General features: G+C 42.0%; 1 protein-coding gene and 1 pseudogene across 2 annotated transcripts in view; both read left to right on the top strand.

Annotated features, from left to right (window-relative positions):
* The first annotated feature begins 4,464 nt into the window (after positions 1–4,464).
* Positions 4,465–5,293, top strand: LOC101148406 (small ribosomal subunit protein eS1-like; annotated as a pseudogene).
* Positions 5,294–13,769: 8,476 nt separating this feature from the next.
* The window catches only part of UBR1 (ubiquitin protein ligase E3 component n-recognin 1), a 162,833-nt gene continuing 150,194 nt past the window's right edge, over positions 13,770–26,408 (top strand). For both annotated transcript variants that reach the window (XM_031002081.3, XM_055363525.2), the window contains exon 1: positions 13,770–14,118. In XM_031002081.3, coding sequence (XP_030857941.1) covers positions 14,038–14,118 — 81 coding nt within the window. In that variant the 5' untranslated portion in view covers positions 13,770–14,037. The remainder of the gene's footprint in view (positions 14,119–26,408) is intronic.

Genomic DNA, 26,408 nt, shown 5'->3' with positions numbered 1-26,408 from the left:
GGAGGTGATTAGGTCGTGAGGGTAAAGCCCTCATGAATGGGATTCATACCCTTATAAAACAGGCTCCAGAGAGGTGTCTTGCCCTTTCTACCATGTTGGAACACAGCTAGAAGGCACCGTCCATAAGCCAGAAAGAAGACCCTCACCAGACACTGAATCTCCCTTGATCTTGGATTTCCCAGCATTCAGAACAGTGATAAATAAATTTCTGTTGGTTATATGATACTCAATTTATGTTACTCTGTGATAGCAGCCTGAACAGACAAAGACAGTTGGTTCCTTGGGAAACGGGATGCCTAGGAAAAGATTATATAGTTGAACCTTGAACAACAGGTTTGAACTGCATGGGTCCACTTATATGCAGATTTTTTTCAACCAAATGAGGATCAAAAATACAATATTCAGGCCAGGCGTGGTGGCTCACACCTGTAATCCAGCACTTTGGGAGGCCGAGGCAGGCGGATCACCTGAGGTCAGGAGTTTGAGACCAGCCTGGCCAACATGGTAAAACCCCGTCTCTACTAAAAATACAAAAAGTAGGCAGGTGTGGTCGCACATGTGTGTAATCCCAGCTGCTCAGGAGGCTGAGGCAGGAGAATCGCTTGAACTTGGGAGGCAGAGGTTGCAGTGAGCCAAGATTGGGCCACTGAACTCCAGCCCAGGCGACAGAGCCAGACTCCGTCTCAAAAAAATAAAAAAATAATAAAAATAAAATACAAAAATTAGCCAGGCGTGGTGGCGCATGCCTGTAATCACAGTTACTTGGGAGGCTGAGGCATGTGAATCGCTTGAACCTGGGAGGCAGAGGCTACAGTGAGCTGAGATTGTGTCACTGCACTCCAGCCTGGGTGATGGGGTGAGACTTTGTCTCAAATAATAATAATAAGTTAATTAAATAAAATAAAATACACTATTCAGGGGAAACCTGAGTATAGAGAGGGCTGACTTTTTGTACATGCGGGTTTTGCAGGGCTGACTGTGAGACGTGAGTATGCATGGGTTTTTATATACTCTGGGGGTCCTGGACCCAATCCCTGGCATTTACCAAGGGACAACTGTATATTTAAGTGACATGGCATAAAATAAGTTATAATATCTCTGCTTTGTTACTATAGGTTCTGGTGCAAAGTAGTTCCTGGGACTAAGCTGTCACTCAACTTATGCCACTCAACTTAGTTTTGCTGCCTTTTTATTAATGTGACAAAAAGTGTGTGTGTGTGTGTGTGTATTTATGACAGGAACATGACCATTTAAATAAATTTACCTAATTGTGTCTTCATTTAAACTGTCTGAAACTAATGAATGAATGTTATGTTCCTTTTCTCTTCTTTCCTCCTCACATTGAGGCTTATCTTTCTATTTCCAATAATTTCCCCTTCTCCCCTTCTTCCCTTCACTCTTTTCTAGTCATTTCCCTTCTTACTTTGTCTCCTGCCTGGAAGGATGTTAGACTCTTCTATAACAACTCCATTTGCCCTTCCATAGAGATCACAAGTCCTTGCTTTCCTCACTCACTTCTTCTGTTCTTTTCTCCTCTTCCAAAATTACAATAAGATGAGAACAATTAACTATGTTCTCATCTTTCTCATTCTTGACCCTCAGTTGTGGCATTAATGAAATGATAGGGCAGTTCTGGAAATTTTAGGTAAAGGTAGCACATCCATTTAAATCTTACTCAGTCTTTTCTAGGTCTCCCTGTTTCTTTATCCATATGATTAACCCCACCCAGCCAGATCTTTGGGTCACTGTCTTTCATTACTTTATTCTTAGAGTTATTTTTCTACCACCCTTCCTTCGTCATTATCTCTCCGCTAGGAATACTCCCTTAGTTTCAGGTTGAAACCAGGCTCTTCAGGCAGTGTGGCTAAGAACTTCAGACTAACCTGGATTGAAACCAGTTCTGAAACTTACTGTGTGACCAGGCAAATCTTTAACTCCTGTGACTCACTATTATCTTGCCTCTAAAATGGCAACTATAGTGGTCTCTCTTCCACAATGTTGTTTTAAGGGGTAAATGAGATAATGCTTTTGGGGCTAATGATTTTCTTATGGGATGACTGCCTAAGCCCTTTCCATCTCCATCAGCTTATTATCTGCTTAGATCTGCCATTCCCTCCGTCTCTCAAATCCTCTGTACCTTTGTCCTCTGTCTTCCTCCTCCTGAGTTCGTAAACTTCCTTCTGTTGTGAGACCACTAGTTCCCACATGCAGACCTTCATGTTTTGTTTAGGCCATCAATTATTTATCTCCTTGGAAGATGTTAACACAGACTAGCTCAAGTATAATTCAATTACATTAAAATACCTCTGACCCAACACAATACTACTCCATCATAAGCATCTCTCAGGAACAAGTTTATTTTATCTAAATAAAAGTAAAAAGCATGTTAGAATAGGCATGTTGGTGGCATCTTGGATCACTGGAGCATACCCAGCAAGAGCTAAAGAGGAAATAACACAAAGGAGTACTGTTCAGTGATGCTTTACACAAAGCAGTCATAACAAATCTGGAGAACTGTATTTCATCCTTGCCTTGGCTTCAGCCAACCAGATAGCAGTTTTACTATCCCTGTCACTACTAGCTTTAATCAATAAATCAACTATTTATAGCAACACCATACATTTGTATGGCATTTGATAATTGACAAAGTAATTTCATATACATTTTCTTGTGTAATTCTTATAACCTCCTTATCAGATAAATTTTATCATCACAGTTACAGATGAGAAAATTGAGGTTCAGGGATTGTGACTTGACTTTGTAAGGAAATAGCGAAATCAGCATTCAAATCCAACCTCTCGAGTGTAGACCAAACTCAAGAAGATAAGATTTGTCTTTGGCTTTTGTTTGTTTGTTTGTTTTTTGTTTTTTTGTTTTTTAGATGGAGTCTCACTCTGTCGCCAGGCTGGAGTACAGTGGCGCTATCTCGGCTCACTGCAACCTCCACCTCCCGGGTTCAAGCAATTCTTCTGCCTCAGCCTTCCAAGTAGCTGGGACTACAGGCGCGTGCCACCACACCCAGCTAATTTCTTTTGTATTTTTAGTAGAGACGGGGTTTCACCATGTTAGCCAGGATAGTCTCGATTTCCTGACTTCGTGATCCACCCACCTCAGCCTCCCAAAGTGCTGAGATTATAGTTGTGAGCCACCACGCTCAGCATGCCTGGCTAATTTTTCACCATGTTGGCCAGGATGGTCTCAGTCTCTTGACCTCGTGATCCACCCACCTCGGCCTCGCAAAGTGCTGGCTCCCAAAGTGCTGGGATTACAGGCGTGAGCCACCGCGCCCGGCTTGTCTTTGGCTCTTTTAGCTGACTTTTTTTTTTAGCCTTTTGCTTTCTCACCATTCCCATATGTAATGGAAACTGTAATGTGCCACCCAGATCCTCCTTCAGGAATGAAGGACTTACTCCCCCAGCTGCTCAGAGTGCTGGCAGTGAGAAGCCATCAGAGACTGCCTCTGCTGAAGAGGGCTGGCTTGCTCAAGTTGACCCCTTTTGCCAGGGCTGCCCACATCTAATGACTGATCAACATTAAGAATATGAAAACATTCCCTCCTACTCCCAACTAGGGCCAACTCCGAAAAAGGGTTATTCCAGCTTCAGGATTCCCCAGAGAGTTGTTCAGATTGCATGGCAGCTCATTTTCTCCCTCAGCCCAATCATGTTTCCTTCCTTTTCCTTCCCTTCCATGGTTGTTGATCCCAAGAATACTCCCCAATATACCCCCTGCAAGCTAATCTGTTTCAGTTTCAGCTTCTTGTGAAACCTAACCTTCAACCTATGATATGCACAATTCCAAAGAACTTGGATTTCGGGATCTCTTAAACTAATACCTACTTAAAGGTAATCTGATAAGAGGTTATCATCCCAAACATACCTGCATATTAATAAGGTCTTGGGTTGACAATGCCAGGACCCCTAGGAAAGAGCCTCTAATGATGAAATAAATGTGACAAGTGCTAGCCTCTAATCTGGCTTTGGAAATTTTTGTGGGACCAATGCACATTTTGTGAGTTGATTTTTAAGATGCTATTTTAACTCTGGGAGGCCAAGGTGGGAGGGTAACTTGAGGCTAGAGTGGACAACAAAGTGAGACTCTGCTCCATTAAGAAAAAAAAAATTAATGAGCTGGGTGTGATGCTGTGCCTGTGGTCCCAGCTACTTGGGAGGCTGAGTGGGGAGGTTCATTTGAGCCCAGGAGTAAAAAGCTGCAGTGAGCTATGATTGTGCCACTGCACTCCAGCCTGGATGACATGGCAACCCCTGTTTCAAAAAAAAAAAAATAAGATTTTGTACCAGACAGGAGGAATACAGGTAGACACTACTGTCATCTTGCACAAGAAGAAAGATGGGAGAAGGGCATGTGAATGGAATCCCCCAGGGCTTCTCAATTTTGATTGCTCAGTAGGTTCACTTGGGAGAGGTCTAAAAAGACAAAAAAACTAGCCTTTTGGCTCTCTGACCAGCACCATGGCGGTTGGCAAGAACAAGAGCCTTACGAAAGGCGGCAAAAAGGGAGCCAAGAAGAAAGTGGTTGATCCATTTTCTAAGAAAAATTGGTATGATATGAAAGCACCTGCTATGTTCAATATAAGAAATATTGGAAAGATGCTGGTCACCAGGACCCAAGGAACCAAAATTGCATCTGATGGTCTCAACGGTCGTGTGTTTGAAGCGAGTCTTGCTGATTTGCAGAATGATGAAGTTGCATTTAGAAAATTCAAGCTGATTACTGAAGATGTTCAGGGTAAAAACTGCCTAACTTCCAAGGCATGGATCTTACCCGTGACAAAACGTGTTCCATGGTCAAAAAATGGCAGACAATGATTGAAGCTCATGTTGATGTCAAGACTACCGATGGTTACTTGCTTCATCTGTCCTGTGTTGGTTTTAATAAAAAACGCAGCAATCAGATATGGAAGACCTCTTATGCTCAGCACCAACAGGTCCGCCAAATCCGGAAGAAGATGATGGAAATCATGACCTGAGAGGTGCAGACCAATGACTTGAAAGAAGTGGTCAATAAATTGATTCCAGACAGCATTGGAAAAGACATAGAAAAGGCTTGCCAATCTATTTATCCTCTCCGTGATGTCTTCGTTAGAAAAGTAAAAATGCTGAAGAAGCCCAAGTTTGAATTGGGAAAGCTCATGGAGCTTCATGGTGAAGGCAGTAGTTCTGGAAAAGCCACTGGGGACGAGACAGGTGCTAAAGTTGAACGAGCTGATGGATATGAACCACCAGTCCAAGAATCTGTTTAAAGTTCAGACTTCAAATAGTGGCAAATAAAAAGTGCTATTCATGAAAAAAAAAAAAAAGACAAAAACTAATACTCAGGTCCTTCCCCTTTCTATTTTCTCTCTTTTTTCTTTTTCTTTTCTTTCTTCCTTTCTTTTTTTTTTGAGACAACATCTTGCTCTGTCACCCAGGCTGCGCCACCAGTATTATGAATTTCTTTGATTCATACGCAAAGATGTACTTCAAGGAGAATCACTTGAATCCCAGCTACTCGGGAGGAGGAGGTTGCAGTGAGCCGAGATCATGCCACCGCACTCCAGCCTGCGGGACAGAGTGAGACTCCGTCTCAAAAAAACTAACAAACAAAAAGAAAATATAAGTTAAAACTGAGAAAATGTTAAAATATTTATCAATTATTTTGAAAGAATAAACCCAATATATGTTAACAAAAACAGTATTTTAAAATAAAAATTAACTGCTTTCCAAAATACAAAAAAATATTGTAAAGTGTGGTAATCTTTTATATTTTCGCAAATCTCTTAACGTCTGGCTTAACAGAAGGCAGCTAGGTTCTTTTTTTTTTTTTTTTTTTTTTTTTTTTTGAGACGGAGTCTTGCCCTGTCGCCCAGACTGGAGTGCAGTGGCGTGATGTGTGCTCACTGCAAGCTCCGCCTCCCGGGTTCACGCCATTCTCCTGCCTCAGCCTCCAGAGTAGCTGGGACTGCAGGTGCCCGCCACCACGCCTGGCTAATTTTTTGTATTTTTAGTAGAAACGGGGTTTCACCGTGTTAGCCAGGATGGTGTCCATCTCCTGACCTCGTGATCCGCCCACCTCGGCCTCCCAAAGTGCTGGGATTACAGGTGTGAGCCACCGGGCCCGGCCTGGCAGCTAGGTTCTTATAACTGCTTTTGTATTCGATATATTGTGATATATTGTTTTGGTTAAAGTGTACGAAGAAAATCTGGCCTTACACAGATACATAACTGGAAAGGGGAAGAGCATTTTATTTATTTATTTGTTTATTTTATTATTTATTGAGATGGAGTTTTGCTTTTGTTGCCCAGGCTGGAGTGCAGTGGCGGCATCTTGGCTCACTACAACCTCTACCTCCCGGATTCAAGAGACTCTCCTGCCTCAGCCTCCCGAGTAGCTGGGACTACAGGCGTGCACTAGCTGGGACTACACGCGTCCGCCACCACGCCCGGCTAATTTTTGTATTTTTAATAAAGATCGGGTTTCACCATGTTGGCCAGACTGGTCTTGAACTCCTGACCTCGTGATCCACCCACCTCGGCCTCCCAAAGTGCTGGGATTACAGGCATGAGCCACCGCGCCTACCCTGTTTTTTTTTGTTTTTTGTTTTGTTTTGTTTTGTATTTTTGAGACGGAGTCTCGCTCTGTCGCCCAGGCTGGAGTGCGATCTCGGCTCACTGCAACCTCCGCCTCCCGGATTCAAGCTATTCTCCTGCCTCAGCCTTCCGAGTAGCTGGGACTACAGACGCGTGCCACCACGCCCGGCTAATTTTTTTTTTTTTTTTTTTTTTTTTTTGAGACAGAGTCTCGCTCTGTCCCCCACGCTGGAGTGCAGTGGCGCCATCTCGGCTCACTGCAAGCTCCGCCTCCCAGGTTCATGCCATTCTCCTGCCTCAGCCTCCGAGTAGCTGGGACTACAGGCACCCGCCACCACGCCACGCTAATTTTTTGTATTTTTAGTAGAGACGGGGTTTCACTGTGTTAGCCAGGATAGTCTCAATCGCCTGACTTCGTGATCCACCCACCTCAGCCTCCCAAAGTGCTGAGATTACAGTCGTGAGCCACCGCGCGGCTCGGCATGCCTGGCTAATTTTTTGTATTTTTAGTAGATACGGGGTTTCACCATGTTGGTCAGGCTGGTCTTGAACTCCTGACCTCGTGATCCACCCGCCTCGGCCTCCCAAAGTCCTGGGATTACAGGCATGAGCCACTGCGCCTGGCCAATAAATAGTAGTTTCTTAAGACTCAATTCAGTGTGGAATCTGAAACCATATCAACGAAATTCTTGTACTCCACAGCATTCAATTCCATTGTTCTATTTAGCATTTTGGATGGATCTTTTACCCACCTTTTTTTTTTTTTAGATGGAGTCTCATGCCCAGCTAATTTTTGTACTTTTGTTTTTAGTAGAGACGGGGTTTCACCATCTTGGCCAGGTTGGTCTCGAACTCGACCTCGTGATCCACCCGCCTCTGCCTCCCAAAGTGCTGGTGTGAGCCACCGCGCCCAGCCCATGCTGGATTTTTAACACCTCATTTGTCATCTGGAAAATACTGATTGAGTTATACCAATCTTCCACATGTTGACACGTCATTATAATTTATCAAAAAATCACATTAATATCACCACTGATCCTGAGGACTTTGTCAAGCTCACAGTAGCAGATATGACTTTTCCACAATTCTAATTTTTCATTTGAAAGCTCAAATTTGTCATAGACAACAAAAACTGACAGTTGTTTTCCTTGAAGAAAAAGTCTTGTTCATATTTGAGAAAATGCCTGCCAAATAGTCAAGTCTGAATAATCATAGTTACAGTTGTCAGTTGTTCTTTTAAGTAAAAAGGGTGTTCTGTGATTTAAAAAGTGGCTGGTTGAGCTAGCAACTCAATGCAGAAGTGCTTCTTCTCAAGTCAGTCATCATACTTTGTACATGGCAGAAAAACTTTGTGCGCTTCCTATTTCATCATACAGAATATTTAAAAGGCTCATGGGTTGAGATTTAATAAAATTAATGTTTACTTCATCAAGGGTATTCTTAAGGGAAAGCCTTTTCTCCCCCCTCCCTTTTTTTTTTTTTTTTTTTTAACTGCAAGTGCATGGTGGTGAAGAAACTACTACTTCACTTTGATGACTAGTCCAGTTTGGTGTCGCTGCCTTGATTTTGTGCTAAGAGGCCAGTAGTTTCAGCTACCAAGCTTTTGCACTCATCAGTGCAAATGCCAACATGGTGTTGTTGTTGTTTTTTTAAATAAAAGGCAAATAACTCTGTTTTTTGTTTTGTTGTTGTTGTTTTTTGTTTGTTTGTTTTTCTTGAACCATGGTCTGGCTCTGTCACCCAGGTTGGAGTGCAATGGCCTGATCTTGGCTCACTGCAACCTCCACCTCCTGGGCTCAAGCCATCCTCCCACCTCAGCCTCCCAACTAGCTGGGACTACCAGCCAAGGCCACCACACCCAGCTAATTACTTTTTGTGTTACTATAAAAATAGTTTTCCCCTCACAGACTTCCTGAGTCTCAAGAACTCTCATTGCGTCTGTGGACATTTTTTATGGCTGCAGAGTATTATATTATATGGGAAAACAGTTTATTTAGCCAGTGTCCTTTATTGTTGGGCATCTGAGTTGTTCTTTACTTTTCTACGTTACCAATAATTATGTAGTTAAGATTTGGCTGACACCCTGAATTATTTTTCCAGTAAAAAGTGTTAAAAATGGAATCGCTGGTCAAATAGTACGCTTTTTTTTTTTTTTTTTTTTTTTTTTTTTGAGATGCAGTTTCGCTCTGTCACCCAGGCTGGAGTGCAGTGGCGCGATCTTGGCTCACTGCAACCTCCACCTCCCGGGTTCCAGCAATTCTCTGCCTCAGCCTCCCGAGTAGCTGGGATTACAGGCACCCACCACCATGCCCAGCTAATGTTTTGTATTTTTAGTAGAGACGGGTTTTCACCAACTTGGCCAGGCTGATCTTGAACTCCTGACTTCGTGATCCACCCGCCTTGGCCTCCCAAAGTGCTGGGATTACAGGCGTGAGCCACCGTGCCTGGTCCAAATAGTATACATTTTTAAAAAAAGGCTTCTGAATATTGCCACACCACCTTCCAAGAGGTTTACCAATTTACATTTGCATTTTACTTAATAATATGGTTGTCCTTCCAGCTTCTTACCAACACTGATTATCTTCCAAAAAAAAAAAAAAACCTTGCCAAATTTACGGGCAATAAATCATATCCAATTTTTACTTATTTTGCATTTATTTGCTTACTAGTTAGGTCTTTTTCACAAATTAATAAAAATTAGTAAGTTGCACATTTATGTCTTTCATCCATTTTTCTTTTGGAATAGTCGTCTTTAGGATTTTTTTTGTTTGTTTTTTTTGAGACAGGATCTCACTCTGTTGCTGAGGCTGGAGTGCAGTGGCCTGATCTTGGCTCACTGCAACCTCTGCCTTCTGGGCACCATTTATCCTCCCATCTCAGCCTCCTGAGTAGCTGGGACTATAGGCACATGCCACCACGCCCAGCTAATTTTTGTATTTTTTGCAGAGACAGGGTTTTGCCATGTTGCCCAGGTTGGTCTGGAACTCTTGGGCTCAAGTGATTCACCCTCCTCGGCCTCCCAAAGTATTGGGATTACAAGCATGTGCCATGGTGCCTGGCCGCTTTGGGATTTTATCCTTTGATCTGCCATGTCTACTGCAGACATTTTTCCCTAGTTTTTGTTTACCTTTTAAATTTTATGTCATTTATTTTTATGTTTTTAATTTTAATAAAATTACATATTAGTATTTTTATGTTTATATTTTTTGCCTTTAGCAACATGCTTAAAAAAGACTTCTCCAACGCAATATTAAAAAAATATTTACTTTGGGCAGGGCTCAGTGGCTCATGCCTGTAATTCTAGCACTTTGGGAGGCAAAGGTGGGTGGATCACTTGAGCCAAAGAGTTCGAGATCAGCTTGGGCAACATGGAGAAACCCTGTCTCTACAAAAAAATACAAAAATTAGCCAGGCATGGTGGTGCATGCCAGTGGTCTCAGCTGCTTGGGAGGCTGAGGTGGGAGGATCGCTTGAGTCCTGGAGGTAGAGTTGAAGTGAGCCAAGACCATGCCACTGCACTCCAGCCTGAGTAACAAAGCAAGACCCTGTCTCCAAAAAAATAATAATAATTTTTACTTATTTACTCTTTTTAGCAGTTAACTCTTTAATCTGTTAATAATTATTCTGAGGGCCGGGCGCGGTGGCTCATGACTGTAATCCCAGCACTTTGGGAGGCCGAAGCAGGCGGATCACGAGGTCAGGAGATCGAGACCATCCTGGCTAACATGGTGAAACCCTGTCTCTACTAAAAATATAAAAAATTAGCCGGGCGTGGTGGCGTGCACCTGTAATCCTAGCTACTCAGGAGGCTGAGGCAGGAGAATCACTTGAACCCGGGAGGCGGAGGTTGCAGTGAGCCGAGATTGCACCACTGCACTCCAGCCTGGGTGACAGAGCAACACTCCGTCTCAAAAAAAAAAAAAAAAGAATTATTTTGAGGTATGATTTGAGGTAAGGATCTGACCATCTTTTCCCAGATAGTTACTTATTCTTTAAATGTTTCTTTTCTTTTTTTTTTTTTTTGAGACAGAGTCTCGCACTGTCACCCAGGCTGGAGTGCAGTGGCGCGATCTCGGCTCAACGCAACCTCCGCCTCCCGGGTTCAAGCGATTCTCCTACCTCAGCCTCCCGAGTAGCTGGGATTACAGGCATGCACCACCATGCCCGGCTAATTTTTGTATTTTTAGTAGCGATGGGGTTTCACCATGTTGGCTAGCTTGGTTTCGAACTCCTGACCTCCAGTGATCCGCTGGCCTTGACCTCCCAAAGTGCTGGGATTACAGGCTTGAGCCACCACGCCTGGCCTCTTTAAATTTTTTTATTGTGGTAAAATATACATAAAATTTACCATTTTAACCACTTTTAAGTATACCATTCAGTGGCATTAGATATATTCATATCGTTATGCAACCATTACCACTACACATCTCCAAAACTTTTTCATCTTTCCAAAATGAAACTCCGTATCCATTAAACTCGATTCTCTCCTCCTCTCAGACCCTGGAAACCACCATTCTACTTTCTGTGTCTATGAATTTGACTACTCTAGGTATGTATTGTAAGTCAAATTACACAGTATTTGTCTTTTTGTGACTGGCTTCTTTTACTTAGCCTAATGTCTGTAAGGTTCATCCATGCTGTGGCATGTGTCACAGTTTCCTTCCCTTTAAAGGCTGAATAATATTCCATTGCATGTGTATGCCATGTTTTGTTTATCCACTCAGCTGTTGATGGACACTTGGGTTCCTGCCACCATTTGACTATACTGAATAATGCTTCAATGAACACAGGTATACAAACATCTGTTCAAGACCCTGCTTTCACTTCTTTTGGATATATACCCAGAAGTGGAATTGCTGGATCACATGGGAATTCTATGTCTAATTTTGTTTTTTGAGGAACTGCTACATAACCATCTGTTTTTGCACCACTTAATAAACAGTCCGGCTGGGCGTGGTGGCTCACACCTATAATTCCAGCACTTTGGGAGGCCGAGGCGGGCGGATCACCTGAGGTCGGGAGTTTGAGACCAGCCTGACCAACATGGAGAGACATCGTGTCTACTAAAAATACAAAATTAGCCAGGCATGGTGGTGCATGCCTGTAATCCCAGCTACTTGGGAGGCTGAAGCAGGGGAATTGCTTGAACCCGGGAGGCGGAGGTTGTGGTGAGCTGAGATCATGCCACTGCACTCCAGCCTGGGTAACAAGAGCGAAACTCCATCTGAAAAAATAAATAAATAAGCAGTTCATAATTTCCTTCTCACTTGAAATGCTGTTATCTTTCATGTGTAAAATACTTGAATTTGGTATAAAGTAATAAAGTGAAATGGATAAGAATAGGGCCTTGTGAGTCATTTGAACTGGATTTTATTTATTATTATTTTTTGGTAGAGGTGGGAGTCTTGCTATGTTGCCCATCTCAAACTCCTGGGCTCAAGTAATCCTCCCGCCTTGGCCTCCCAAAGTGCTAACATTACAGGGGTGAGCCATTGTGCTGGCTGAATATCTGCTGTGTCACTTGGAAGCTGCATGTCCCTAACCAAATTATGTAACTTCTCTAAACTTCAGTTTTCTCTATTTCTCATGACAGTAAAATAGAAGTAGTAACATCTACCTAAAGGATTGTTATTAATATATAGCTAGTGTTATTAATATACTAGTGCTTTGATTACATTAAGATGTTGATAAGTGGCTATTATTTCTTTTTATTTTCTGTTCTTTTTTCTTTTTTTTTTTTTTTTGAGACAGAGTTTTGCTCTTGTAGCCCAGGCTGGAGTGCAGTGGCATGATGTTGGCTCACTGCAAACTCCACCTCCTGGGTTCAAGCAATTTTCCTGCCTCAGCCTCCTGAGTAGCTGGGATTACAGGCACCTGCCACCACACCCAGCTAATTTTTGTATCTTTAATAGACATGGGGTTTCACTGTGTTGTCCAGGCTGGTCTCGAACTCCTGACCTCAGGTGATCCACTCACCTTGGCCTCCCAAAGTGCTGGGATTACAGGCGTGAGCCACTGCCCCTGACCTATTTCTGAACGTTCTAGTCTATTTCATTTATCTAGGAATGAAAGAAGAAAAAGAGAAGAGCGTGGGGTAGCATAAGAGAACTACAGAAGTAAAAGCATAGAGACAGGAAGGGACAAGGTAACTTTTAAGGCAATTTTTATCAAAATGTGGGACAATACCTATTGTGGGTTATAGTATCACTTTAATAACTACAACCAGTATTTTGGCTTAAATGCATAAACATATTGCAATTGAATAGAAAATATGACATATTGGAAGTATTGTTTCAGAAAATTTAAGTTTCAGTATATATATACATATTCTATATATACCCATTTAATTTTTTATAGGTGTACCGTGATAAGATGTAAAATGTATTTATTGTGATTGTTGGGCAAAAAAGGCTGGAAAAACAGTATTTTAGCACCCAGGAGGTAGTTCATTTGAGCAGAAACATTGTTTAGGCAGGAAAGTTCTATAAATCAAGGTGGACCACAGCATTTGGAAAGCCTCCTCTACTTTTCACATTGTTTGGAGCTTTATTTTCTTCCCTTTGTTAAAAATATACTTTAAAATTATTTGTTTTGTAAACAATTTAAAATACAAATGAAGGTAAAGTAGCTCTTGACCACCTTCTTCCTCCAATCCGAATCCTGGCCCTCAGAGTTACTACTTTGCCCTTTCCCCTTTCAGACTTACTCCTTCACATTTAAATGCCTATGTGTGCAAATATACAGTTTGCGGCAACTTGGCTTTTTTTTCTCTCACTTAATTTATCTTGATCTTTTCACGCAGATTTATCTTGCTCAAGAGCTGCATAGTATTTCAAAATGCGAATGTACCATAGTGTATCTTGTCTTTCCTCTATCGATGAATGACTAGGTTTCCAATTTTTTGTTATTTCCCCCCGTGTCCCCCAATAAAGCTGGATCCCGAGCTTTTTTTGTACACATGTTCAAGTGCCCACGGGGTAGAATCCTAAAAATAGAAGATGTGTGAGTACTTTCTTTTTCATTTTGTAGGCTCTGGGGAACTACTGCAGGGAGGTTGGGATACAAAACATCCCCAGGCCAACAACCGGCCAGCTAGGACAGGTTCTTGCTTTAGCCCCTGACAAGTTTTCTTCCTTTCATAATGGACGCTGACTTTGTTTTTTTTACCTCGTAGATGCAACAGTTCCCAGCACCAAACCCAGATATACAACCATTCAGCTACCAAGAGCTACGCCTGATAAATTAGAGGTGAAAAAAAAAATCTCCAGTCCCTTCACGTCGTGACGCTTGCTTCCGGGAAGCGGGCCGGAAGCCACTCCTCGAGTCTGCGTCAAACCCGACTTCAGGGGCCGTCGTAAAAGTGTCGTCCCTGTCTCTCCGACCTGCCACAGGTTTCCGCTTGCCTCTGGCCGGGGGTCGGCAACTGCAGGCGTCAGTTTCCCTCAAGATGGCGGACGAGGAGGCTGGAGGTACTGAGAGGGTGGAAATCAGCGCGGAGTTACCCCAGACCCCTCAGCGTCTGACATCTGTAAGTCCCTATAGGCAAGTCTCTTTTGTCCTCCCCCCAGTCCCTCCCTACTGCGCTTAGGAGGATGTGGGGCTTCACCCCTTATGGCGGCTCTGGGGAGGGGGAGTTATCTGGATTGATCTGGAAGGAAGCCACCGAATAAAAAGTTAGTCGCAACCCACATTTCTGCCAGCCAAGTCTACGGAATGTAATGACTTTGTTATGTATTATTCTTGATGATCTCAAGCGTGCATGTCTCTATTCTGAAGTAGAAAGAACCAGTGATGTTATTAGACGGTTTGATGTGGGGGCCGAGGCGGGGTTGGAGCAAGAGCCATTTTCGTATAGAAGCAGTACTAACCCTTTACTCTTGATGATGGGAACGCAGCACCCGGTATTGTATTGCATAGCCTGCTGGCCGGGACCTGATATTGGTAGGTAGTGCTGCCACTGTCAAGTCATGTCTAGATGTGAGGTGTAGTAATTGTCCTTGCGTATAGCATCTTGGGAACCCCAGGCCTAACCCTCAGTGGAGAAACCCATCATCTGTCGCTACTTTTTAAAGGTGAAGAAAGGACTCCCAAACATTTCAAGCCAGAGCAATACCATTAATTGATGTCGGAATCTATACTTTGCTCTTGCATTTTGAAAGAATGGGAAGGCACAGATAGTGAACAAATTTGAGTCACTAGCTACAGGGAGAAAGCTGCCGAGGAAGATAAGAGTAGGGGGCAATGTTAGGGAATGTTCTGGATGCCCAGGGCATCTAGTGTGGAGATATGTAGAAAATATTCAAATATCTGTCACCGCATAATGTTTTATTAGTTTGTCTTTCTAAATAGCAGCATTTAGAGATTTGGGATATACACATTTTTTCTGAAGTTTCTTTGGCTTGTAGTTTAATAAAAACATTATTTTATTTTATTTATTTTTTGAGACAGAGTTTTGCTCTTGTTGCCCAGGCTGAAGTGCAGTGGTGTAATCTCGGCTCACTGCAACCTCCCGAGTTCAGGAATTGAACTGCAAATTCCCGAGTTCAGGAATTCTCCTGCCTCAGCCTCTTGAGTAGCTGGGATTACAGGTGCCTGCCACCATGCTTGCCTAATTTTTTTTTATTTTTATTTTTATTAGAGACGGGGTTTCACCATGTTGGCCAGGCTGATCTCGAACTCCTGACCTCAGGTGATCCACCTGCCTCGGCATCCCAAAGTGCTGGGATTACAGATTAAAAGCATTCTTGAAGGTTTTTTTTTTTTTTTTTTAACCCTTCATACAATTGAACATTGTTTTATGCGAGAACAGAGGGAGCCACAGAGGGAGCTACGGAATGAGTCAACTCCAGGGACTGAAGAGACTGTCTAGGAGGTAGGAACCAGGTAGGGAGGGAGTTGGAAAAAGGGTTTGGCCACTGACTATGTCAGTGCTTGCCGTTTTCCTCCACCCCAAATAGCAGTTCAAATTCACTTCACTACTGTTCCTGAAGGAGGAAGCATCTTATTTGAGATGATAAGGAATGAGGAGGTAGGACAAATTTAAAAGCAACTGAAACATTTTAATGGTAGTTTGTGAGTTTTGCTTGTTAGAAGGAGTGGGGAAACTGCTGTGGTCAGAAGAATTGTTAGAGTTTTGTATCTGAAGACTAATATTTATTTAAAGGTTTGATACATTAATTTTTTCCAGATAATACAATAAAACCGCATCATTCTGGACGTCACTAATTTGGAATTGGAGATAATGATACAGGAATTGAGCTAGAATTTATGTGGCAACTCTTTACCTCAGGAAATATTATTAGATTTTGTTGGGCAGGGCTTTGGGTTTTGCAAAGTAGTAGGTAGATTGTGTAATATAGCCTCAAGGAACTCACAGTCAGGTGACACAGGTAATATAAGGGCCCAAATAATTTTAATTCAAGGTAGAGTAATGTCAGTAAATGAAGTCCTGTGACTGTTAAGCTTTATAACCCCTTTTTTGGGCTGGATCTCTCTGTCTACTGAAGACCCTACAGATCATTCTACCTTTCTCTCTTTCTCTTTTTCTCTTTTAAAAGCTACTACTGTTTTTAATTTTATTCTAGCCATGGTATGACACTGGCTTCCAAGTTTACTACTTTGCTGTTAAGCAATACAAGCTCAGTTGTTCCCCCTACTCCTTATTGTTTATCTTTAGACAAAGTTAAATAGTATGGGACATTTATAGAGGTTTAAGCAATCGTACAATTTCCATTAGAGTCTAATCCCTGGTTATAGTCTCCGATTTCCTTAAACTTCCTTCTTAGTCTGCAGATCCTTTTTCATTCATATTGCTATTAGTAAGCATGAAGGCTGTAGTATTCCTAACATTATCTCACATGCAATTCAAATAAAATAATACATATGAATTAGTGGACATTGATAAAAGCCATTGCTTAAGAATTACCAGGGGAACTGATACTGTAGGTCTGAGGTGAGGTCCAAGAATCTGCATTTTCACAAGCATGTCCTGCTGATTCTGTAATAGTGGTGTATGGGCCACGCTTTGAGTAACACTTAGCTAGGTATTTGGAAGTTATCAGTAAATTTATAGTTGAGGTTGTGGGAATGGATAACATCCTTTTTGTTTTGAGACAGGGTTTCGCTTTGTCACCCAGGTTGGAGTGCAGTGGCACAAACAACTCATTGCAGCCTCAATCTCTTGGGCTCAGATGATCCTCCCACCTCAACCTCCTGAGTAGCTGGGAATATAGGCATGTGCCACCATGCCGAGTTAATTTTTTGCATATTTTGTAGAGACAGGGTTTAATTTAATTTAATTTATTTAAGACAGAGTCCTACTCCATCACCCAGGCTGTAGTACAGTGGTGCCATCTTGGCTCACTATAACTTCCACCTCCCAGGTTCAAGCAATTCTTGTGCCTCAGCCTCCCAAGTAGCTGGAATTACAGGTGTGTTCCACCACACCCGGCTGATTTTTGTATTTTTAGTAGAGACAGGGTTTTGCCATATGGCCAGGCTGGTCTCGAACTCCTGACCTCAAGTGATCCATCTGCCTTGGCCTCCCAAAGTGGTGGGATTACAGGCGTGAGCCACTACGCCCAGCCCAGATAAGATCTTTGAGGAGGAAAATGTGTGCATATATAGACACACACACAGAGGAAAAGAGAGAGTGAGACAGAGATGATGAGAGAAAGAGAACAGGAATGATTGAGACGGGTGGAAAATGGAAGAACGAGGTAAGAACGTGGAAACAATAGGCAAGCAGGTAGGAGGTGAGAGTAGTGTGATGGCATGTGGTATTATTTTGAGAGGGTGGTTTATTGCGTCCATGATAATGAGGACTGAGAAAAATTGGGAATCAAGAGACTTGTGAGGTAGTCTGCCAGAACTTCTGCCTTCTGTCTTCCTCGACTAGATTTTCTTCCTTAAGTCAATTTCAGAAGATACCTCTTGGCATGATACTCAGCTCTTTTCTATTGCCTGTTTATAACCTCTACCTAGGGGATTTCATCCAGTTCTGTGACTTTAAATACCATCTGTATGTATTCAGTTCCCAAATTTATATCTCTGTGTCATCTCACTTCTGAACTCCAGAATCATAAATCCAACTGCCTACTTGACATCTTCACTTGGATGTCTGGTGTTTCAAACAGTGGAAGCAATTAAGAAGTTGCTGCTGTAACCCAAGCCATAGTTGATGATAGCTTGCACTGGAAAGGTTATCCTTGGAGATAGAGTGAAGAGGATGAATGTGAGAAAGATTTTAGAAGGATGGAAGAAGCAAAAAGACTTGCTGATAGATTAGGCATGAGGCAAAAGGGAAGGAATAGATGACATCTGCATCCTCAGTTTTTGGTTTAAGCATTCATGGCAGTGGTTGTGTTGTTTCCAGCGGTATGATCTCGGCTCATTGCAACCTATTTGTCCCAAGTTCAAGTGATTCTCTTGCCTCAGCCTCCCGAGTAGCTGGAATTACAGGCATGCACCACCATGCCTGGCTTTTTTTTTTTTTTTTTTTTTTTTTGAGCTAAGGTCTCTCTCTGTCGCCCAGGCTGGAGTGCAGTGGCGAGATCTCGGCTCACTGAAACCTCCACCTCCCAGGTTCAAGCGATTCTCCTGCCTCAACCTTCCAAGTAGCTGGGATTACAGGTGCCTGCCACCACGCCTGGTTAATTTTTGTATTTTTAGTAAAGAGAGGGGTTTCACCATGTTGGCCAGGCTGGTCTTGAACTCCTGACTTCAGGCAATCCGCCCACCTCAGCCTCCCAAATTGCTGGGATTATAGGCATGAGCCACCGTGCCCAGCCAATTTTTTTGTATTTTTAGTAGAGGTGGGGTTTCACCATATTGGCCAGCCTGGTCTCGAACTCCTGACCTCAAGTGATCCACCCACCTCGGCCTCCCCAGTTGCTGGGATTACAGATGTGAGCCATCGCACCTGGCCTTGGTTGTGTCATATATTGAGAGGAAAGACAAGATTTTAGGAGAGGAAAGGAGAAAGGCAGATCAAGAGTTTCGTTGTCCCTGTCTCAGTAGACAGCACCTCCATCATAGCTCTTGAAGACAAATAATTCTGTCTCCACCCATGTAGTCCAAGTCACTCTCTGTTGTCTTGGCTACTGCAGTGACTTCCTAACTGGTCTGTTTGCTTCCACTGTTGCCCTCTTCCTGTCCATTCTGCACAGAACAACCAGAGTAATCTTTTAAAGATTAAATGAGATCATGTCACTCTCCTACCTAAATCCTCAGTGGCTTTCTCTTATACTTAGAATAAAGTCTAAACTCATTACAAGCCTTCAAGACTTTGCCTGGTCCAGCCCCTGCATCTCCACCTCATTTCCTATTACATTCTCCTCACTCATCCTGGCCTGTTAGTACAAGCCCAAGCTGTATTTTGCTTTAGGGTCTGTGCTGTTGCTTGCTGTTTGCTTTTCCTAGAGTGTTCTTCCTCTGCTTTTTCTTAATACACACCCTGTCTAAAAGATGGGTTCCTCTTATTCTCTGTCAAAGCATCCTGTTTATTTCTCCCATTTCAATTATTACAATCTGTAATTACTGTATTGTCTTTATTTACTTAGCAAAATGTCTGTTTCTTCCTCCAGAGGGAGAGGTAAGTTCCATGAAGGGAAGGATCATGTGTGACTTGTTCATTGATGCATCTTTTTTTTGAGACGGAGTCTCGCTCTGTCACCAGGCTGGAGTGCGTGGTGCGATCTCGGCTCACTGCAACCTCCGCCTCCCGGATTCAAGCGATTCTCCTGCCTCAGCCTCCTGAGTAGCTGGGACTACAGGGGCATGCCACCATGCCCAGCTAATTTTTGTGTTTTTAGTAGAGACGGGGTTTCACCATGTTGGCCGGGATGGTCTCGATCTCTTGACCTCATGATCCACCTGCCTCAGCCTCCCAAACTGCTGGGATTACAGGTATGAGCCACCATGCCTGGCCACATTGATGTATCTTGGTATGTGATTGATACAGAAGACACTTAAATATTTTTAAATGAATGAATAACTGAGGATCAACATTAATGATTTATTGTAGTAAGATTAGTAGTGATTGGTGGATGGAGGTTGTAGATAGAAAAAAGGGAATGAGCCGGCATGTTAGGGTAGTGGCTAACCTTCGAGTCCAGGCTGAACAGGGAGGTAATAAAAGCCAAAACAGGAAATCTGGAGGGAATTGGTGGGATTGAGGTGTTAAAGGGCATGAGGTTGACGTAAGTGGGAGGACTGAACTTTGTGGTCAGAAAGGGGCATTTTAGAACTTGAGTACATGGGGGCACATCAAGTTTTTGTGATGGTAGAGCCAGGTTAAAGGCACCTCTTGGCCTGGTGCAGTGGCTCATGCCTGTAATCCCAGCACTTTGGGAGGCCGAGGTGGGTTTATTATGAGGTCAGGAGATCGAGACCATCCTGGCTAACATGGTGAAACCCCTTCTCAACTAAAAATACAAAAAATTAGCCGGGCATGATGGCGGGCGCCTGTAGTCCCAGCTACTCAGGAGGCTGAGGCAGGAGAATGGCGTGAACCTGGGAGGCGGAGCTTGCAGTGAGCTGAGATCACACCACTGCACTCCAGTCTGGGCGACAGAGTGAGACTCCGTCTAAAAAAAAAAAAAAAGAGGCACCTCTTGTGTGTTCCTATAGCACCCTTTCTATACTCCTGTTTTATGGTTTTATGTAGTGTGTCTCAGACTGTACTCAACGTTACCTGTTTACTATGTGTCTTTCCTTCTAGACAGTGAAGTTCTTGAAGGCCTGAACTGTTGCTTGTTCACAGCTGTATCTAGTTTCTAGCACATTGCTTCAAAGTTTTTATTGAATGTATGAATGAATGAATGAATGAGAAGACACTGAGGTAGAGAGGAAGTGGGGGTAATAGAAGCTGAGAATGTTAAGAGATATTAACATTATTGAGATATAATTTACATACAATAAAATGTACCCATTTAAGGCGTTTCTTGGATAAATTTTAACAAATGTATATACTTGTGTGACTACCACCAAATCAGGTTATAGAATATTTCTGTTATTTCCCAAAGTTGTCTCCTGCAGAAATGGGAGGATTTTTTAAAAGTTTAATATTGTTATGGTTACGCAATAATCATTATGGAAATCAAAGAAAAATGTACCCATAATCTCATATCTTTAGGGGAACTTTTTTTTTTCGTTTTTTTGGAGATGTCACCCAGGCTGGAGTGCAGTGGCGCAATCTTGGCTCTCTGAAACCTCTGCCTCCCGGGTTCAAGCAATTCTCTTGCCTCAGCCTCCCGAGTAGCTGGGATTACAGGTGCACACCACCATGCCCAGCTAATTTTTGTATTTTTAGTAGAGATGGGATTTTGCCGTGTTGGCCGGGCTGGTCTCAAACTCCTGACCTCAGGTGATCCACCCGCCTCAGCCTCCCAAAGTGCTGGGATTACAGGTGTGAGCCACCGTGCCTGGGCTATAGGGGATCTTTAAAATACAACATAATCTCTTGACTTCAAAATAGAAGTGAGGAGTTATATGTGATTTTAATTGGAGATGATTTTCCTTAGAAATTTGAATCTATATTGTTTTAGGCCAGAGCACAGTTTTGTGTAGTAAGGACACACTCTGAGTGGGAAAACTGATGAAAACGTAGGTCTTTTGAGTCTAACTGAAGTACTTTGTCACCAGATCTTAGCAAGACCTAATGGCTTTTGTTTTTTCACCATCTCATAATTTCTATTTTGGGGAGTTAGGGAAATTTTGATTTTTTAATGCCAGATTCTATAGAATTAGATGTGAAATTGAGTTCTAAAACCCTAAGTCAAAATGACTGATTCAGCCCTACTAACTAAGAGTCTAGGGAAGGAACAGTAACTTAGTGTAGATGTGCTAGTGCTGGAAACTGACTTCTTATAATACCAAACATCCTGCAAATGAAAAGGTTTTTGTCCTCAGTACTGCACAAAGAGTGTGTCTGGATAGATACTTTTATAAGTCAGTGATACAGATGAACCAGTGAAATACAGGCATACCTTATTTTATTGAGCTTTATTATTGTGCTTTGTAGATAATCAGTTCTTTACAAATTGAAAGTCTATGGCAACCCTGTCTCAAGGAAGCCTTTCAGTGCCATTTTTTCAACATTGTGTGCTCACTTCGTGTCATTGTGTCACATTTTGGTAATTCTCACAGTATTTCAAACTTTTTCATTATTATATCTGTTATGATGATCTGTGATCAGTGACCTTTGATGTTACTATTGTAATTGTTTTGGGGTGCCATGAACCACATCCATAAAAGACAGCAAACATAATAAAAAAATGTTGTGTTTGTTCTGACTGCCCCACTGACCAGCTACTTGCCCATCTCTCTCCGTCTCCTTGGGCATCCCTATACCCTAAGATGGGACAATACTAAAATTAAGCCAGTTAACCCTACAATGGCCTCTAAGTATTCTAGTGAAAAGGAAAGTTCAACATTTCTCACTTTAAATCAAAAGCTAGAAATGATGAAGCTTAGTGAGGAAGGCTGTTGAAAGCTGACATAGGCCAAGAGTTATGCCTCTTGTGCCAAGCAGTTAGCCAAGTTGTGAATGCAAAGGAAAAGTTCTTGAAGGAAATTAAAAGTGCTACTCTAGTGAACAGACAAATAATAAGAAAGTGAAACAGCCTTACTGATGATGTGGAAAAAGTTTTAGTGCTCTGGATAGAAGATTGAACCAGCCACAATATTCCCTTAAGGCAAAACCTAATCAAAGAGCAAGGCCCTCACTCTCTTCAGTTCTCCGAAGGCTGAGAGAAGTGAGGAAGCTGCAGAAGAAAAGTTGGAAGCTGGCAGAGGTTGGTTCATGATGTTTAAGAAAAGAAACCATCTCCACAACATAAAAGTGCAGCGTGAAGCAGTAAGTGCTGATTGATGGAGAAGGTGCAGCAAGTTATGCAGAAGATCTAGCTAAGATAAATGATTAAGGTGGCTACACTAAACAGATTTTCCATGTAAACGAAACAGCCTTCTGTTGGAAGAAGATGCCATCTAGAGCTTTCATAGCTAGAGAGAAGTCAATGCCTGGCTTCAAAGGACAGGCTGACTCTCTTGCTAGCGGCTAATGCAGCTGGTAATTTTAAGTTGAAGCCAATTTCCATTTACCATTCAGAAAATCCAAGAATCCTTAAGAATTATGCTACTCTGTGTATATTGAATAAATGGAACTAGAAAGCCTGGATGACAGTACATCTGTTATAACATGATTTACTGAATATTTTAAGTCCACTGTAGAGAACTGCTGAGAAAAAAAAAAGATTCTTTTCAAAATATACTGCTTATTGACAATACATTTGGTCACCCAAAAGCTCTGATGGAGATATACAAGGAGATAAATGTTATTTTCATGCCTGCTAACACAACATCCATTCTGTAGCCCATGGATCAAGGAGTAATTGCAACTCTCAACTCTTACTATTTAAGAAACACATTTCATAAAACTATAGCTTTCATAAATTACGATTCCTCTGATAGATGTGGGCAAAGTCAATTGAAAAACTTTTGGAAAGGATTCAGCATTCTAGATGCCATTAGGAACATTCATAGTTTGTGGGAGGAGGTCAAAATATCAACATGAACAGGAGTTTGGAAGAAGTTGATTCCAACCCTCCTGGATGACTTTGAGGGGTTCAAGACTTTAGTAGAGGAAGTAACTGCAGATGTGGTAGAAATAACAAGAGAACTAGAATTAGAAGTGGAGGTTGAAGTTATGACTGAATTGCTGTAAACCCATGATAAAACTTAATGGATGAGGAATTGCTTCTTCTGGATGAGCAGAGAAAGTGGTTTCTTGAGATGGAATCTACTTTTGGTGAAGATGCTGTGAACATTGTTTAAATAAGAACAAATGATTTAGAATATTCCATAAACATAGTTGATAAAGCAGCCGCAGAGTTGGCAAGGATTGACTCCAGTTTTGAAAGAAGTTCTGCCATTGGTAACATGCTATCACATGCTGCAGAGAAATCTTTCGTGAAAAGGTCAATCAATGTGGCAGACTTCATGGTTGTCTTATTTTAAGAAATTGCCTGGCCGGGCGCGTTGGCTCACGGCTGTAATCCCAGCACTTTGGGAGGCCGAGGTGGGCGGATTGCCTAAGGTCAGGAGTTTGAGACCAGCCTGACCAACATGGTGAAACCCCATCTCTACCAAAAATACAAAAATGAGCCAGGCGCCTGTAATCCCAGCTACTCGGGAGACTGAGGCAGGAGAATTGCTTCAATCCGGGAGGCGGAGATTGCAGTGAGCCCAGATCGTGCCACTGCACTCCGGTCTGAGGGATAGAGTGAGACTTTGTCTCAGAAAACAAAAAAAAGAGAGAAATTGCCATAGCCACCCCCACGTTTAGCAATCACCAACCTAATCAGTCAGCCATTAATATTGAGGGAAGATCCCCCTATCAGCAAAAAGATGACAACTTTCTAAAGACTCAGATGATCATTAGCATTTTTTAGCAGTGTTTTAACATTAAGTACATTTTTAAAGACTTCATACTATTGCACTCTTAGTATAGTGTAGTGTAAACATAACTTTCATATGCATTGGGAAGCCAAAAAAATTTGTGTGACTCACTTTATGTTCACTCTATTGTGGTAGTCTTAAACTGAACCCGAAATGTCTGTGAGGTGTGCCTGTATCTTGCCCATCCTTTCTTTGGATGCTGACTTTGAGGGTTACCTCGGAGTTCCCTTGCTGCCACTTTATCCATTTCTGTAAAGGTATTAAGCATATGTTGTGCTCTGTGAAATAATTTTCCTTAAGCTTTTAACCCCTTGCCTCAGATGACCTAACACAAAATATTAAGACCTCTAATGCCAGGTGATTTACTATGACCGCCTACGTGTTCTTTCAAGATATTTTCAGTTAACATGCCTCCTCTTGAATAAACCATAGTTGATGAGCTTAGTTTTTTTAAAGCATTTGATGCAGCCTTTTTTTTTTTTTAATGTTGTCACACTCTAATACTAATCTGAGTGCTTATGGAAATATGCTGTGGTAAGTAAACGTTACTGATAAGACTCCAGTAGAGTTAGTGCACTTTCCTAAGTGCCCACTTGCTGCCCAGGAATGACACAGACCCTGTCCAGAATGGAGTCTACTGTTACTCACTTGAATATAATTCTCTTTCTAATAGTTTACTTAATGCCACTCTTCAGAACAAAGTCTGTTTGACTTGTTTAGAGGAGTGAAGCTGTAACTACTTAATGTCTTTATGGACCACCTTTTAAAATGCCTTTGAAGTTTTGGTATTTATGGGTAAGCCAGAAATGACTTTAGCCACTGAAGGGAAAGTCTGTTAATTTATCAATTTTTAAAAAATACACACATGTTCTGCCTTGTAATTTAAGAGAGGATTTTAGTTGGTTTGCAGATATATATTCCATACAGCAGAAAGAGAATATGAAATAGATACCTCAGAGTTTATGAAAGCAGATTTTACTTATCCACATACTTCAAGGAAAGCCTAGAAAATTGGGGCATGACCTATGACAGAGATGAAAAAGAGAATACAACAAATAGGACAAAGAGAATTTGTCCCTTAGGAGGGACAAAATGTTTTCAAAAACCAAATTCTGACAGCATGCTTATACGTTATCTCAACAGGAAAGAAAAGAGAGTGGACTTGTCATGTGGCTCTATATTTGACTCTGGCTTATTTTATCAATGCCATAAAGGCATAGAAGACTTATCATATTTACAGACAGCACAAGGCTGGTAGGGATAACAAGTAAAGGATAAATCCCATATAGGCTGAATATTGTGTCAAAACTAACTTAATTGTGATGAAAGTAAAGCCTTATATCTAGGTTCATTTGGTATAGGACTAGGTCTCTTACATGTGATTGATCTAAGGGTTTTAGTTGTCTGCACTTTCACCAAGTCATGTGATGTAGCAGCCAAAGAATGCTTTGCTTGCAGGAGCTAGGAAAAAGAGGATTTAAAATATATATAAAAAAGAAAATAAAAAAGAAAAAGAAATAGAAAAAAATTTAAAAAGAAAAAAAGAATGTGAGAATGGATGTTTTTGTTGTTTGTTTGTTTGTTTGCTTTTTTTTTGAGATGGAGTTTCACTCTGTCATCCAGGCTGGAGTGTGGTGGCACGATCTCAGCTCACTGCAACCTCTGCCTCCCAGGTTCAAGTGATTCTCCTGCCTCAGCCTCCCGAGCTGGGACTACAGGCGTGCACCACCACACCCGGCTAATTTTTTTGTATTTTTAGTAGAGATGAGGTTTCATCATGTCGGCCAGGCTGGTCTCGAACTCCTGACCTCAAGTAATCCGCCCGCCTCAGCCTCCCAAAGTGTTGGGATTACAGCTGAGCCACCGCGCCTTTTCAGAATGTGATCTTTTGAAGCAGTTTAGTGCTCAGGATAAGGAAGGTAATAAATAGTCCTTTTCCTCTTTATGGAAGCATGTTGTGCAGTTTCATAAGGGTAATCAACTTGGAGAGTGGTCAGGATACCATGTCTTTAGGGCTGGCCAAATTTCTTTATTCTCTTTTTTTCAGTTTAGCCATGAAATGAAGAGACTAGAAATGAGAGACGTAATAGTTATCTTCATTTATTTGAAAAGACTGATGAAAAAGCAGAGTGAATTATATTGGTTTATTTCAGTAACAGGATAAAAGTTACAGGAAGGTAGATTTTAGCTTAGTTATGAGCTTGCCTTTTTGTTTTTTTTTTTTTGGAGACAGAGCCTCACTCTGTTTCCCAGGCTGAATGAAGTGCAGTGGCGCGGTCAGGGCTTGCTGCAGCCTCAACCTCCTGGGCTCAGGTGATCCTCCCACTCAGGTACCCAGCCTGAGTACCTGGGACTACAGGC

The sequence above is a fragment of the Gorilla gorilla genome, chromosome 16, assembly GCF_029281585.2.
Source record: "Gorilla gorilla gorilla isolate KB3781 chromosome 16, NHGRI_mGorGor1-v2.1_pri, whole genome shotgun sequence".
Classification (NCBI taxonomy): Eukaryota; Metazoa; Chordata; class Mammalia; order Primates; family Hominidae; genus Gorilla; species Gorilla gorilla.
The sequence above is the reverse complement of the archived record's forward strand: the minus strand, read 5'-3'. Positions and strand labels throughout refer to the sequence as shown.